Here is a 16462-nt window from a genome sequence, read left to right on the forward strand (position 1 = left end):
TTATACAGTGGTAGTTGTGGACTGAATTGAGTCCCTCTCCCCTGCCAATTTGTGTGTTGAAGGTCTAAACCCTGGGTGACTGTATTGGAGATAGGGCCTTTAAGGAGGTAGTCATGTATGGATGTGAGAGTTGGACCGTAAAGAAGGCTGAACGCCAAAGAATTGATGTTTTCGAACTGTGGAGTTAGAGAGAGTCCCTTGGACTGCAAGGAGATCAAACCAGTCCATCCTAGAGGAAATCAACCCTGAACATTCACTGGAAGGACTGATGTTGAAGCTGAATCTCCAATGCTTTGGCCACCTGATGCAAAGAGCCGACTCATTGGAAAAGACCTTGATGCTGGGAAAGATAGAAGGCAGAAGGAGAAGGGGAAGACAGAGGACGAGATGGTTGGATGGCATCACTGACTCAATGGACATGAGTTTGGGCAAGCTCTGGGAGATGGTGAAGGACAGGGAAGCCTGGCGTGCGGCAGTCCCTGGAGTCACAGAGTCAGAACACGACTGAGCGACTGAACAACAACAGGCTAAATGAGGCTCTAAAGGTAGAGCCCTGATCTGATAGAACTGGTGTCCCTAGAAAAGAGCCAGGATCACCAGAGATCTCTATGAGACACCATGTGAGGACAAAGAGAGGAACCATCTGCAAGCCAGGAGGAGAGCTCTCAGCAGAAGCCAAATCCTGCCAGAACCTTGATCGTGGACTTTCTGGCCCCCAGAATTGTGAGAAAATAAATTTCTGTTGTTTGAGCCACCCGTTCTATGGTATTTTGTTATGGCAGCCCAAGCATACTAATACAAAGCTTTGTGCATCTTTAAGAGTTCTCTTAAATATGTGAGAAACAAGGTATGACAGAACCCCTGGAAATTAAGAACTTTTATGAAATTAAGATCAAAGCCCTATCCTTCATTGCATATTCCTGAGCCCTAGACCCAGATTTTCTGATCCAGTGGGTCAAAGGTGAGGTCCAATAATCTACATTTAACTTTTCATTTGGAAATAATTTCAAACTTACAGAAAAAGTTGTAAGAATAGTAATTATATTTACTTCTGAAATATTTGTAAATAAATGCCCCTCAATAGGGCTTCATCAGTGGCGCTAGTGGTAAAGAACCTGCCTGCCAATGCAGGAGACATAAGAGATGCGACCCATCCATTAGGTCCCTGGATCAGGAAGATCCCCTGGAGGAAGGCATGGCGACCCATTCCAGTATTCTTGCCTGGAGAATCCCATGGACAGAGGAGCCTGGCAGGCTACAGTCCATAGAGTCACAAAGAGTCGGACACGACTGAAGCAACTTAGCATGCACGCCCCTAAATACTAGTGTATTTTCCCTTAAAAGCCAGACATTATTTTCTGTATAACCACACTATAAAAATCAAGGCCAGGAAATTAACTCCAATTCGGAAATATTATCTAACCTGTAAATCTTTTTCAAAATGTGCCAATAGTCCTAATAATGCCCTCATTAGCAAAAAGAAAAAAATTTTTTTTTCTGTTCCCAGATGCAGTCCAGGATCGTGTGTTGCATTTAACTTGTTACGTCTTTCGGTCTTTTTAAACCTAGCCTTTCTTCATCTTTTATGACATTGACATTTTTTTCAAACTTGGGCAGGTTGTTTTGTAGACTGTCCCTTGGATTCATACTGATATCTCTGACTCCAATCCAAGACCACAGTGTTTATTGTAGCTTTATCTCTCTTTCCCACATTTGAAATGCCTTTCTCTGACAATGAGAAACATGACCCTTGTTATCTACGATCTATTTGTTTGCTCAAATCTTTATGTAAAGTATTTTCAGAATTCCTAAGATACCGCTATGTAAAAACAAATTTACTAACTAAACTACATTTGTGTACATTTCTTTTTGCTTTGAGCCTTATAGTATCTGGTCAAAATAAATATTGTTTCTCAAATCTACTTAGGTTAGTTATTTTCTTCCCCATGCCCTTCAGTGTGGTATTATTATTCATTTGTAGGTGGTGCTAGTGGTAAAGAACCCACTTGCCAGTGCAGGAGACACAATAGATGCGGTTCGATCCCTGGGTTGTATGATCCCCTGGAGAAGAGCCTGGCAACCCGCTCCAGTATTCTTGCCTGGAGAATCCCCACAGACAGAGGAGCTTGATGGGCTACAGTCCATAGGGTCACACAGACTTGGACTCGATTGAAGCAACTTAACACAGCACAATACAGTTAGGTTCCATTATTTCTGTTTATATCCCATTTGGGGTTCCCCTATCGTCCTAGGAGTTTGTTTTTTGTTTTTCTTTTTGCCCCACAGCGTGTAGGATCTTAATTCCCTGACCAGGGATCGGACCCACACCTCCTACATTGGGAGCATGGAGTCTTAACCACCAGACTGTCAGGGAAGTCCCCTAGTTTATTTCAATGTATTTAGTTTGCAACCACTTTCTTACTTTCCTTATTTTCCCCCTAGAGTCTGTGAAACATGAGTATGGTTCTAAGAGTCAAAGCTCCACAAAAAGCTATACTCAAAGAAATATTCCTTCCTGCTCATTCCTAGTTCCCACCCCTACTCCCTTTGGATTACAAATCTCATTCATTATCTCATGTGCAAGCCCAGAGTGAAAGTGCTGGACCCGGGAGAGGGGGTCTCTGTGATTCTACGCTCCAGTTCCCTTCTGCAGTAAATGTCTCAGAAGTCTTGATTGCAAATATCCCTGACTACTGGATTCCCTGGATGTGCTGAAGGACGGGAGGGTTCACCTGAGCTCTTGGTTGTGAGCTTATTCAGTCTAAGGATTGAGGAGTTTCACTATTTTATTTAATTTCAGTTTAATAGAAGGTAAAATTTGTCCTGGATGCTAGTGTGGCCAATATTTAGTTATTATCTCTAGAGTACTTGCTAAAATAGTAGGAAATAAAAGGCTACAGAAAATTTTTTTCTAACTAAGAAACATGAATTACAATTATCCTCTAAATAAGATCTAGTTAATTATGCAAGAGGAACTTAAAATTTTTTGTTTTGCAAAAGCAGAAAAGTTACTGTTATCAAGAAAGAAAAAATCTTCATTACAAAACCCTGCAGCATGAGGAGTGTGGAGGGCTGAGCAGATACTGAGAGTTCCTCATCCTTCGCTGCCTCCCAGGTGGTTGATGTCACATCTCTGGGGGTGGTATGCAGTGACTTGTTTTATTCAAGGCTGGAAGTAAATGATACACTGGTGACCTTAGCACCGTGTCTGGGTCCTGCTGGGGTCCCAAGATATGACAACAAGAGGTGCTGAAAGGCAATGTCACTGGCCCTGTTTGTGATTGTATTAGGGTTTAGACGTGGGCCCCAGATGCTTTTAGACAAGACGTAGAAAGGAACTAGATATCAAATTATCAACACCCGTTGGATCATAGAGAAAACAAGGGAATTCCAGAAAAAGTTGAATACTTCATTGACTACGCTAAAGTCTTTGACTGTGTGGATCACAGCAAAATGTGGAAAATTCTTAAATTTTTGGAATACCAAGCCACCTTACCTACTTCGTGAGAAACCTGTATGCAGATCAAGAAGCAACAGTTAGAACCAGACATGAAAAAAACGGACTACTTCAAAATTGGGAGAGGCGTATGTCAAGGTTGTATATTGACACCTTGCTTATTTAACTTATATGCAGAATTCATCATGCAAAATGTTGGGCTGGATGAAGCTCAAGCTGGAGTCAAGACTGATGGGAGAAATATCAATAACCTCAGATATGAAGATGACATCACCCTCATGGCAGAAAGTGAATAGGAACTAAAGAGCCTCTTGATGAGGGTGAAAGAGGAGAGTGAAAAAGCTGGCTTAAAACTCAACATTCAAAAAACTAAGATCATGGCATCCAGTCCCATCACTTCACAGCAAACAGATGGGGGAGGAAACAGAAACAGTGACAGACTATGTTTTCTTGGGGTCCAAAATCACTGTGGACCGTGACTGTAGCCATGAAATTAAAAGACGCTTACTCCTTGGAAGAAAAGCTATGACAAACCTAGATAACATTTTAAGAAGCAGAGACATCACTTTGCCAACAACGGTCCATCTAGTCAAAGCTATTGTTTTCCCAGTAGTCATATGTGGATGTGAGATGTGGACCATAAAGAAAGCTGAATGCCAAAGCATTGATGCTTTTAAACTGTGGTGCGGGAGAAGACTCTTAGAGTCCCTTGGACAGCAAGGAGATCAAACCAGTCAATCCTAAAGGAAATCCACTCTGAATATTAACTAGAAAGAATGCTTTGGCCACCTGATACGAAGAGTTGACTCTCTGGAAAAGATCCTGATGCGGGGAAAGATTGAAGACAGGAGGAGAAGGAGAAGACAGAGGATGAGATGGTTGGATGGCGTCACAGACTCAAACATTAGTTTGAGCGCACTCAGGGAGATGGTGAGGGACAGGGAAGCCTGGCTCGCTGCAGTCCATGGGGTCACAAAGAGTCGGACACTGTTGATTGAGGGACTGAACAACAGAACAGTAAGTAAAAGCACAGGCTTTGGACTCAATTCAACTTGGGGTGAACTCCAGCCCTGCTACCTACTGATTATGTAACCAAGTTGCTTAACTCTCTGCATCTCAGTCTTAGCATCTGCACAAAAGGAATGATAACACTACTCAACTCAAGGGGATGAAAATTAAATGGGATGATGCACATAAATGGCTTTGTGTTTAGCACATGGGTTACTGCCCTGTTCTCCTTGCCCTAAGAAGGAGGAGGCACTTAGATCAGAGATGTAATGGAAAGCCCAAGGGGTATTGGTGACCTATTGGGGGGTGGGGGTGGGTGTAGAAAAGACTTTCTAGAAAAAGTGACTTCTGAGCCCCCTGAGGGACACAGCAAGCCCTAATTACAAGGATATTCTTTTTAATACTACTGTTGCAAATATTAGTATTGGGTAAAGCATGTTTCTGGTTATTGGATCTTCCAGAAAAAGCACATATTTAAAAGTTTTTTTTTTTTTTTTGGACTGGCGACTCGTTTAATATATGATATTATACATGTTTCAATGCCATTCTCCCAAATCATCCCACCCTCTCCCTCTCCCACAGAGTCCAAAAGACTGTTCTATACATCAGTGTCTCTTTTGCTGTTTCGTATACAGGGTTATTGTTACCATCTTTCCAAATTCCATATATATGCGTTAGTATACTGTATTGGTTTTTTTCTTTCTGGCTTACTTCACTCTGTGTAATAGGCTCCAGTTTCACCCACCTCATTAGAACTGATTCAAATGTATTCTTTATAATGGCTGAGTAATACTCCATTGTGTATATGTACCATAGCTTTCTTAAGTTTTTTTTTTTTTTTTTTCTTAAGTTTAAAATTCTTGAGTTATTAGAAAGGCCATATGATGCCCTAAGAAAGACCCCATATCTGAGGAAGTTGGAGACTGATGGGAAGGATTTGAGATGGCAGCCTGCCTCGGATATACCATTTGAAAATGAAAGTGTTAGTCGCTCAGTCGTGTCTGACTCTTTGCGACCCCATGGTCGGTCCATGGGATTCTCCAGGGAAGAATCCTGGAGTGGGTTGCCATTCCCTTCTGCAGGGGAGCTTCCCGACCCAGGGATCAAACCCGGGTCTCCTGCATTGCAGCCAGATTCTTTACCATATGAGCTACCAGAGAAGCTAGATGTACCATTTATTAAAACCAAACAAACACACAGCAGAGGGTAGAAAGAGGTAAGCTGAATGGAAAGGTAACATCTGAGCATGTGTGCTAATGGACCTACGTAACTGGGAGTGGCCAGTTTTGGCGGGAGGCAATCCTGCCTCAAGCAGGAAACTTCAAGTTTCCACCCACTTTGAAAAGGCACTCCTGTCCCCGGAGAGTGAACCGTTAGGTGACCCCATTCCTGCCTCTCTTGCCCCGCCTACTCTCCTGATCTCCGATTGGCCAGATCAAGTTGGCTAACTGTTCTGATTTGTTGATTGTCCTTGGTCGGTTGAACTGCGGGATTTCGTCGCGACATCTCGTGGGATTTCGTCCTGACGTCGAGCGGCACTTCGGCACCGCTTCACGTCTGAGGTAAGCTCTCTCAGGGTCTCTCTAGACAGGTTAAGGGGAGCAAGCAAAAAAACTGGGACCTACTGTTGTTGATAATTCAAGCAACCGAATATTTTCTGGACCTCCTAACATCCTCAAACGGAGAAGGGAATGGCACCCCACTCCAGTACTCTTGCCTGGAAAATCCCATGGACGGAGGAGCCTGGTAGGCTGCGGACCATGGGGTCGCGAAGAGTCGGACACGACTGGGCGACTTCACTTTAACTTTTCACTTTCATGCCTTGGAGAAGGAAATGGCAACCCACTTCAGTGTTCTTGCCTGGAGAATCCCAGGGACGGGGGAGCCTCGTGGGCTACCGTCTCTGGGGTCGCACAGAGTCAGACACGACTGAAGCGACTTACGAGCAGCAGCAGCAGCAGCTGGTATAAAGAATCAATGTTCTTGGCCTCAGACTCTCCCTGCCCTGAGAGAAACTCCCAAAGCTCTCCCCTCCTGAGAGAAACTCCCAATGCCATATTCTCAGCCTGAGTGATGGGTGATCCTATAGTGTCAGAGGTGCTAGCTCTCTTCACTTTAATAATTTTCAAAAAGGTAGTAAAAATCAAGATATATTGATTTACAATACATTAATTTCACACATACAACAAATTGATTCCATGTATTTATAGATTAAGTGAGTGAAGTCGCTCAGTCGTGTCCGACTCTTTGCGACCCCATGGACTGTAGCCCACCAGGCTTTTCTGTCCATGGGATTCTCTGTCCATGGGATTCTCCAGGCAAGAATCCTGGAGTGGGTTGCCATTTCCTTCTCCAGGGGTTCTTCCCGACCCAGGGATCGAACCCGGGTCTCCTGTATTGCAGGCAGACACTTTAACCTCTGAGCCACCAGGGAAGCCCATTTATAGATTATACTTCCTTTAATGTTATTACAAAATAATGACTATGTTTTTTGTATTGTACAATATGTCCTTATTGCTTATTTATTTTATACATAGCAGTTTGTGTCTCTTAATCTCCTATCCCTATCTTTCCCCTCCTGTCTTCTCTCCTCACTGATAAGCACTAATTTGTTCTGTTTATCTGTGAATCTGTTTTTTTGTTGTTGTTGTTGTTATGCTCATTTCTTTGTTGTTTTCTTTAAGATCCTGTGAATAAGTGATAACATATGGTATGTGTCTTCTTCTGTCTGATTTATTTCACTAACATAATACACACCAAGTCCATTCATGTTGCAAATGACAAGATTTTATTCTTTTTATGACTGAGTAGTATTCCCTTGTGTGTGTCACTCACACACATGCACATATATATATACCACAGCTTCATCCATGATCTGTTTATAGATACTTAAGTTGCTTTCTATGTCTTGGCTAGTATAAATAATGGTGCCATGCATATTAGGCTGTGTGTATCTTTTCAAATTAATGCTTTTGTTTTGTTTCAGATATATACCCAGGAATGGAATTTCTGGGTCGATTGTTGTTCTATTTTTACTTTTTTGATGTACCTTCACACTGTTTTCCACAGTGACTATACCAATTTACATTCCCACCAACAATATACAAAAGTACCCTTTTTTCCACATCCTCCCCCAATGTTTATGGTTTGTGGTCTTTTTGATGATAGCCATTCTGGGAGGTGTGAGGTGATATCTCATAGTGTTGGGTTTTTTTTAATATTTATTTATTTGGCTGCACTGGGTCTTAGTTGTGGTACATGGGATCTTCAATCTTCATTGCTACATGCAGAATCTTTCGTTAAGGCATGCAAAATCTTTTTAGTTGCCCCATGTGTACTCTTAGTTGTGGCAGGTGAACTCTTAATTGAGGCACGTGAACTCTTAGTTGCAGCATGGGGGATCTAGTTCCCTGACTAGGAACTGAACCCAGGCCCCCTGCATTGGGCGCATGGAGTCTTAGCTGCTGGACCACCAGGGAAGTCCCTCTCATTGTGGTTTTGATTTGCATTTCTATGATGATTAGCAATATTGGGCATCTTTTCATTGACTTGGCTGTTTGCATGTCTTCTTCAGAAAAATGCCTTTTCAGTTATTCTGCCCATTTCTAAATGGGGTTGTTTGGTTTTTTAATATTTTTATAAGCTATTTATATAATTTAGAAATTAACCCTTTATCACTCATATCATTTGCAAATATTTCTCTCTTTCAGTAGGTTGTCTTTTTGTTTTGTCAGTGGTTTCCTTTGCTGTGAAAAAGCTTTTAAGTTTAATGAGGTACCATGTTTTGGTTTTGTTTAGTTTGCTGTAAGAGACAGGTCCAAAACATATTGCTACAATATATGTCAAAGAGTGTTCTGTCTATTTTCTTCTAGGAGTTTTATGGTCTTATATTTAGGTCTGTAATCCATTTTGAGTTTATTTTTTATATGGTGTAAGAAAATGTTCTAATTTCATTATTTACATGCAGCTGTCCAATATTCCTAGCACCACTTATTGAAGGGAATTGTCTTTTCTCCCTCGTATATTTTTGTCTCCTTTGTCACAGATTAATTGACCATATGTGCATGGGTTTGTTTCTGGACTTTATAATCTGTTCCATCTATCTGTGTGTCTGGTTTTGTGCCAGTACTATATTGTTTTGACTACTGTAGCTTTGTAGTATAGTCTGAAGACACCTTCAGCTACTAGTTTGTGAGTGTGATACCCCCAGCTCTGTTCTTGTTTCTCAAGATTATTTTGGCTATTTGGGGTCTTTTGGGTTTCCACACAAAATTTAAAATTATTTGTTCTAGTTCTGTGAAAAATGCCATCTCTAGGTAATCTCTTATGATCCTTTATATTTATGTGGTGTTGGTTGTAACTTCTCCTTCATTTCTGATTTTATTGATTTGGGCCTAGTAATACACTTTAAATCCACTCATATTAGTGATCTTCATTTCTTTTCAACCGAGCAAAATCCCACATCCCTCTGCCTGAAAACTGAAACCTTTCAATCAGAGACACCGTATGACCTCTGGGACTTACCTCCCCTCCCCTCCTTTGCCTCAAAACAGCCCCCCTCAATAATACTATGCATTCACTTCACTACTTCCCCAACAAGTGTCTGATATCTTTCCTTCAAAATAAGCCAAACCAGGCAAACTACTAACAACAATAACCAACCTCCCTCAAAGACTCAATGCTACTTTGATCATGACAGAAAACATGTCATCCCTAATCACTACTTCTCTCAGAGACCTCCAGCTTCCTGTTCTCATCTGATTTCCCCACCCTCATGTCCTTGCTCAAGGACAGATAAGCCAAGGATGGAGAAAAGTAGAACCTTAATTACAGGTGACTAACTGAATGTGGACTTCCTTCAACACTTTATCCCCCGACAGAACCTTTGGCCTTGTGACTGGAGAGACCCAGGCTGTGTTCCTTCTAGATAAGCGCCATGAACAGAGGCAGCTTCTGGGAAAACCCCAGGGAAGACAGGAAGAAATTAGAGAAGAAATCCAAGGTGAGTTGATCTGGAGAGGGCAGAGGAGTGGCCCAGGGGACATTGTATGGTGACTAGATTTCTGGGCATTGGGGGTTGGGGGAGGGTCAGAGGCACTGGGGACAAGGAGCAGCATGTCAAGGGGAGATCCAGAGCTTCTGGCCCTCATTCTGTCCTTGCCTGGTATCCTTGGGTAAAAGATCTGTGATCTTGCACTGGATTGGATGGTTCTCAGTCTATTCTGGAAGGTGAGAGAAGAGCATGCCACCAGCATTAAGCACCTACTACATGCCAGACGAGAGCCTAGGCGATGTTACCCATTTTCTCTGTTAGCCATGACTAGAGAGGGTTTATTAGCTCTACTTTATAGGTCTAACATGGAGGCCCTGCAGCCAAGGAAGAGTTCCTGGCTGAAAGTCAGACATGTTTAGCTGAATCATTGCTGGGATTTATTTTTCTTTCTTTTTTAGACTTTCAAGACTATTTCCCAATACTTCTCTAAGAAAGAGTGGGCACGTCTGGGATACTCGGAGAAAATCACCTATGTGAATATGAAGAGAAACTATGAAACCATGACTAGACTAGGTAATAGGAAGTTCTGGGTTCAGACAAGGCTGGGAATAAATGACGATTCCTCTTTACAAGCCATGGTTTATTCTTCTTAGGCTATGCCAAGTGTCCCACATTTGTCCTTTTCTGTGCGAAGAAATCCCAGGGCAGTTTTCAACCCTTCTGCTCTTTTAAATCCTGTGCAGGGCTGTGGGCTGAGAGTGGCCACAGAGATGCTCAGACCTGGATTCTATGCATTTCTCTCTCACTGGCCGTGGTTCAGATTCCCCCTGCCCAGCTGATGAGCTTTACTGTTGGTGCTGTGTCCCAGCATTTCCCCCTCCTCTCAGGTTGTTTGTTAAGAAACAAATATTGTGCATCATTCTAGGTCTCCAGTGTACCCCACCGGCTTTCATGTGTCCTAAAAATGGAGCCACAAAATCCAAGCGCTGTGATTCTAAAACTAAGAACCCCAGGGAAAAGGGTAAGTGACAGGAAATGAGTCTCCTGAAGCCCATTTATGCGGGGTTCCAGATGGGGAAAGATTCTCAGGACTTTGTTCCCTCAAAAGCATCATGGTTAAGTGAAAAAAAATGGAATGCAGAGGGTTAAGCACAGTCAGAGGCCATTCATATATAATCCTAAAACATGCAAAACGAGAATATATATATTTTTATGGATAGAAAGTATTTGGTAAATGTATAAAAACGTGAATGAGAATAAAACCCATCAAACTCTGGAGTGAAGAAGTGGAAAAGGAAGGAGGGTAGGGATCAGTGAGGGCCACACAGATGGCTTCAGCTGTGACTTGTCCATAGTGTTTTGTTATGTTTTGAATAAAGAGCTCAGAGCGATCTGAAGTAGTTGTGAGATAATGTTGAAATCCTACTAGACCCAATGGTAGATGCACGTTTCAAATATTATTGTCCATCATTTTATGCATGTTTGAAACATTTCTTTTTTAAAGGAGTTAGTTCTTGCTAAGCACCATTAATGAATCACAGGATGATTAAGAAAAATTTGAAGTGTAAATCCACCCAAAACTTCCAAAATAATAGTGCATAGGTATTGGGTAACTATCTTAAGAAAGTGATTAACATATTATGTAATGACATATGGCTGTTTGCTTGCGTTTTATCAAAACCAAATAGTTGTCTCACTCCTAATCGAACCTGGTTCTGTGTGTTGAGTTTGGAAGAGAGTTTAAGAGAGTAATCTTCCACACATTGACCTTTCCTACTGGTCAATGAGCAGAGGCAATGTAAGGTTTTAAAAAAGTGACAGAGTCTAGAAATCTGAGCAGTGTATGTACTCACTTAAAAAGGGGATGGGATGTGTTCATTTGCTCTTTTGCTCTGACAGCATAGTTGTGAGAAGACAGGGTGAGAATGTTCAAAATGTCTCCAGTAACCCTTTGACTCTCTAGTTTAACAGGCCGGATTCCACAAGCTCCCAAAATTACTGTAAGAGGGCTAAAAACCCAGTGCTTGAGTAGCTACAAGGTTTTTGATATTAAAGAGGTATCTTTATACTGGAAACATTCCATAACCACTGGACTAAATCATCCATGGTTCATTTCACACTTAACAGCTTCATTAAGGTGTAATTGACCTACTGTGAAATTCACCATTTTAAGTATAGAGTGATTTTTGGCTAAAGACCAATCAATTTACTTCTTTGGGGAAAAACGTAAGAAATACATAATAGGATAGGATAAGGCAGTGATGGGGTTTAGTTTACATTTTATAAACCATAGAAGAAAAATTCTGAATAGATGCTGCAAATAAATAGCAAAATCATTGTTATTCAGAGGCTGGTCTCAGAGTAACTCTTTGATAATAAGTGGACTCGTCACCCTCTGCTGCAGAAATCCCTGATACCACAGGAGTCTCTGCAGTTTGAGAATATTTACCAACAACAAAAACAAATTTCTGACTTGTCACCTCCTTTTAGATGAACCTCCTCAAGGGACTTCCAACATGCAAGGGGGAAAATGCCAGAAGGTGAGTGCCTCGCAAATCCAAAGGACCAGAGACTGTTTATCTCTCCGTAGATGTGAATATTGGGATAAAAGTGGGAAAATAGCCTGGCCCTCACTGCCTCCCTTTGCTGATCTCTTTATCACAGTTCCTGATGTAGTTCAGTTCAGTCGCTCAGTCGTGTCTGACTCTTTGCGACCCCATGAATCGCAGCACGCCAGGCCTCCCTGTTCACCACCATCTCCCGGAGTTCACTCAAACTTATGTCCATCGAGTCGGTTATGCCATCCAGCCATCTCATCCTCTGTCGTCCCCTTTTCCTCCTGCCCCCAATCCCTCCCAGCATCAGAGTCTTTTCCAATGAGTCAACTCTTCGCATGAGGTGGCCAAAGAACTGGAGTTTCAGCTTTAACATCATTTGTTCCAAAGAACACCCCAGGGCTGATCTTTAGAATGGACTGGTTGGATCTCCTTGCAGTCCAAGGGACTCTCAAGAGTCTTCTCCAACACCACAGTTCAAAAGCATCAATTCCTCGGCGCTCAGCTTTCTTCACAGTCCAACTCTCGCATCCATACATGACCACTGGAAAAACCATAGCCTTGACTAGATGGACCTTTGTTGGCAAAGTAATGTCTCTGCTTTCCAATATGCTACCTAGGTTGGTCATAACTTTTCGTCCAAGGAGTAAGCGTCTTTAAATTTCATGGCTGCAGTCCTGATGTAGTACCAAGAGCTAAATAATAATTAACAACAATTGTAATAGTTGTTACTTCTTTTGATTTCATAGTGATGACAGATACTATTTTAGGCAATTCACATGGATTAGTGTATTTAGCCCTTAAAACCTCTATGATGTTACTGCCATTTTATCCCCAAATAATAATGAAGTTATTATTAGTATTATTAAATACTACTACTCATAATAATGCAGATACTGTCGTACAGTGATGTTAAATAATCTGCTTGAGACCACAATGGCTGTTCTCTTCTCCAGAGGATCTTACTGACCCAGGGATCAGACCTGGATCTCTTGCATTGCAGGAAGATTCTTTACATCTGAGCCACCAGGGAAGCCCAACAGTGGCAGTGGTAGTAGTCTAATCCAAAGCCCCAAGCCATTTCCAAACCTATAAGCTTTTCCACACGTTTCTGAAGCTCAGGCGTTTCCCCTAAACTTTGCAGATGCTGCTGACACTTCTGTTTAGACACCCACTCTCACAACAGGGCCCCTTTTGTGTTGCTTGGGAATCACTTGAACTGTCAGCCTCTCTCTTCTGTGAGCTCCTTAGGGACCTTGTCTGCCCCTGAGGCATCTCTGAAGTCCCAGTTCCAGCCCAGGAAGACCCTTAGAGGTTTATTGAATGAGTTCTTCTGCAATTGCAGGTTAAACTATAGTTTAGAGGGTAAAGGGATCTGGTGGTTGGGTTACCAGTAGCAGTGTGGACACGGTTGAAGAGAGAATTCAAAGAGGGATCATAAAAGTGTTTGTTTTTATTGTTATCACATTTAAACAGCATTTATAGCCTTAGAAAGTTCTTTCACTTAGCTTGTTTTACAGTTATTGTTCACTGATGCATAAATAAGGGAGCTGATTATATAGTTATCGTTCACAGTTTTATAAACAAGAGCTGAATGAAGGTTGGCTTTAAGATCGTTGGTCAGCGACACACCCTGACACAAGTAGAATTGGTACAGGAACCACCTCACCTAATTCCACATGAAATGTTCTTGCCGAGGTAGGACAGGATGCAACATCTGGCACCACCTTCTTGGCTGTCTGCGTGAATTTATGTGAACCATTCTCTCTTCTCCTTTCCCTATATTCATCTCTCCCACACCATTTGCCAGCAGCGTTTTGTCCCCTCTGCACATTGTTCCATTTGCTCTCCCCGCAGCTGTCAACCATCTTATCTTCAATCCCTTAGATTTTATAGAAGCCCCTCCTCATTTTCACAGACCTCATGGATCGTTAGAACGCTCTACTTTCCCAAATCTTCCGTGTACCACACTCCTGCTCACTTGGAGATTTCTCTTGGTGAGGGTGTCAGTCTGGAAAAAGCATGAAAACAAGCGTTCTAATCCTGGAAACGCCCTTCATTTAGACCATTCCATTTCCTTCTAACTTCCTAGATTCTTCGTAATTTAGGTACAGGTAACATAATGATCCCTCAGACTTGTTGAGGACGTTAATTAAGGTACTGCACAAGAAAACACTTTGTAAGCTCTAAAGCACTTGAGAAATGGATACTGATTGTATGTGACTTTCACGTTAAAAAGGTGATGCCCAAGAAGCCTGTAAAGGGAAAAAAACGTTCAAAGATAGTACCAGGAACATCAGGCCCAGAGCAGGCTCAGAGACAGCTGCGCTCCCAGGCAAAAGCAAGTATCTCTGCTCAGCAGAGTAAGAAAACAGCAGGTAAGAGAAACCACTTTTCTTACTTGTTTGGGAACAACTCCTCTGTCTTCCCTGGCCATGTTCAAGTGAATGGGTTAGCCATGGGAGATGGATCCTGGACAGGCCTAGGGCCAGGCTGGGCTGAGAGCTTGCTCAGCTCCAGCTGAAACATTTGAGCTGACTTCCAGGGTCCTCATTGCTGGGGCCTGGGTTTGATCCCTGATCAAGGAACTAAGATCCCACAAACCACTTGGCATGGCCAAATTTGTTTTAAAAACGTGTAACTTACAGAATCACAGATCTGAGTTGTCATCCATATGAAAGCCATGTAACTGGGGGCAAGCCTTTCAAATTCTCTGAGCTCCAGATTCCTAGTCCATAAAATGGAAATAAAGAATCCAAGTTCACAGGCTGTTCAAAGGTGTTCAATTCAAGGGACTTCCCTGGCAGTCCAGTGGTTAAGACTGCACCTACTCTGCAGGGAGCATGGGTTCAATCCCTGGTGGGGGAACTCAGGTCATTCCATCTGTGATAACTTGGGAACACATCTTACTCAGAGTTTTATCCCCACCCTCAGCTCAATGCCTGACACACGATATGCCTTTAATATCTGCTGAGTGAAAGACGGTCGGAATAAATGTGGTAAGTAATCTGAATTACTTACTGGTGAAAGGAGCCAGAAGCTAAAACTCTAACTGCTGTTTGGTGTGTATTGGTGTGGGTCTAACCTCTCAGCCTCTTTGAGCCAGAAAGTGTGCAAAACAGACTGTGTAGAAGTCCTGTGGACACCTGGGGAGGGAGGAGGCATCTCCTTATCTCACAAAACAGGACCCGACACTCCCTAACCCACCCAACACCCATGTACCAACTCTTCTCCAGGATCCAAGAAAAAGAAGGTTTCTGCCATCAGACTGCGAGAAAGAAAACCGGTTGCCTACGAAGAGATCAGTGATCCTGAGGAAGAATCCAATGGAAACACGGTTGATGTGTGGGCCAACAGAGGGCAAAAAAGAGAACCAGTTGCCCAAGAAGAGATCAGCGATCACGAGGAAGAATCCAATAGAAACACAGTTAATGTTTGGGCCAACAGACTGCGAAAAAGAAAACCAGTGGCCTATGAAGAGATCAGTGATCCCGAGGAAGAGGAAGATGAAGATGACTAAATCTGTAAGTAAGCTTTCTCTCCATCCCCACATCCCCACAAAAGGCACTGTTCTCTTATGTTAGTTGTATCCTGTCTTGTCACTTGTTCCTTTCTCCCAGTCCCTTGGGGGTGCAGCTCTGAGGCTAAATGAGAAGGATTCCCATGCTTTTTCTACTTCCTGCTCTGTATATCCAGAGATCTTCCCTCCCCAGGATGCTGTGGGCTCCCAAACCCCAGGTCAGCTTCTAGCATGTAGGCGACACATTCCTCTAGCCGAAAACCTCACTGGACAGTTGACAGAGTCGCTGCAGCCTGAACACAAGGTTGGTCTTCAGGAGCAGTGAGAGGTGCACATAGACCACAAGGCAGGATGGAATGGGAGTGCACAGGGGCCATGCAGGTCAAAATGAGGAGCTGAATAGTAATTTATCAGTCAGTGGGGGCTCATTGTCACTTATTTTCCTTCTCTTTCCTTGCCTCAGCCTCACGGATGTGACAAGTGCCCAAGATAAGAAGCAGAACTTGGTGGCTGTTCATGAACATGGCACGGCTATGAATTCCTAGCACATGAAATAAACAGTTCACAACAGTTAAACATGATTTTCCTTACTATGTGCCAAGCATTATTAGTTATTAAAGTTGTGTTAATGAGCAAGACATATACCTGCCGTGTGTTTCTGTCTGTGTATCCATGCTTCTAGGGCTTCCCAGGTGGTGCTAGTGGTAAAGAACCTGCCTGCCAATGCAGGAGGCAAGAGACGCAGGTTTGATCCCTGGGTCAGGGCAATCCCCTGGAGGAGGGCATTGGCAACCCACTCCAGTATTCTTGCCTAGAAAATCTGATGGACAGAGGAGTCTGGAAGGCTACATACAGTTCATGGGATCGCACAAAGTTGGACACGACTGAAGTGACTTAGCATGCACACACATCCATGCCGCTGCCTTAAA

General features: G+C 42.8%; 1 protein-coding gene across 2 annotated transcripts; it reads left to right on the forward strand.

The window, feature by feature from the left end:
* Positions 1 to 5374: 5374 nt before the first annotated feature.
* Positions 5375 to 16173, forward strand: SSX5 (synovial sarcoma, X breakpoint 5). 2 transcript variants are annotated; one of them, NM_001077053.2, is given in 8 exon segments: positions 6003 to 6027; positions 9346 to 9467; positions 9917 to 10031; positions 10384 to 10479; positions 11949 to 11998; positions 14253 to 14391; positions 15250 to 15537; positions 15997 to 16171. In NM_001077053.2, coding segments are annotated over 6 exon segments (750 nt in total). In that variant the 5' UTR covers positions 6003 to 6027; positions 9346 to 9401; the 3' UTR covers positions 15534 to 15537; positions 15997 to 16171.
* The last annotated feature ends 289 nt before the right edge of the window (positions 16174 to 16462 follow it).

This window comes from Bos taurus, chromosome X (assembly GCF_002263795.3).
Source record: "Bos taurus isolate L1 Dominette 01449 registration number 42190680 breed Hereford chromosome X, ARS-UCD2.0, whole genome shotgun sequence".
Lineage (NCBI taxonomy): Eukaryota > Metazoa > Chordata > Mammalia > Artiodactyla > Bovidae > Bos > Bos taurus.

Coding starts and splice junctions, on each gene's coding strand:
- SSX5 (XM_024988284.2), top strand. CDS start 9,402: ATGAACAGAGGCAGCTTCTGGGAAAACCCCAGGGAAGACAGGAAGAAA. Junction 9,468..9,916: donor AATTAGAGAAGAAATCCAAG/GTGAGTTGATCT, acceptor TTTCTTTTTTAG/ACTTTCAAGACTATTTCCCA. Junction 11,999..14,252: donor AAGGGGGAAAATGCCAGAAG/GTGAGTGCCTCG, acceptor CACGTTAAAAAG/GTGATGCCCAAGAAGCCTGT.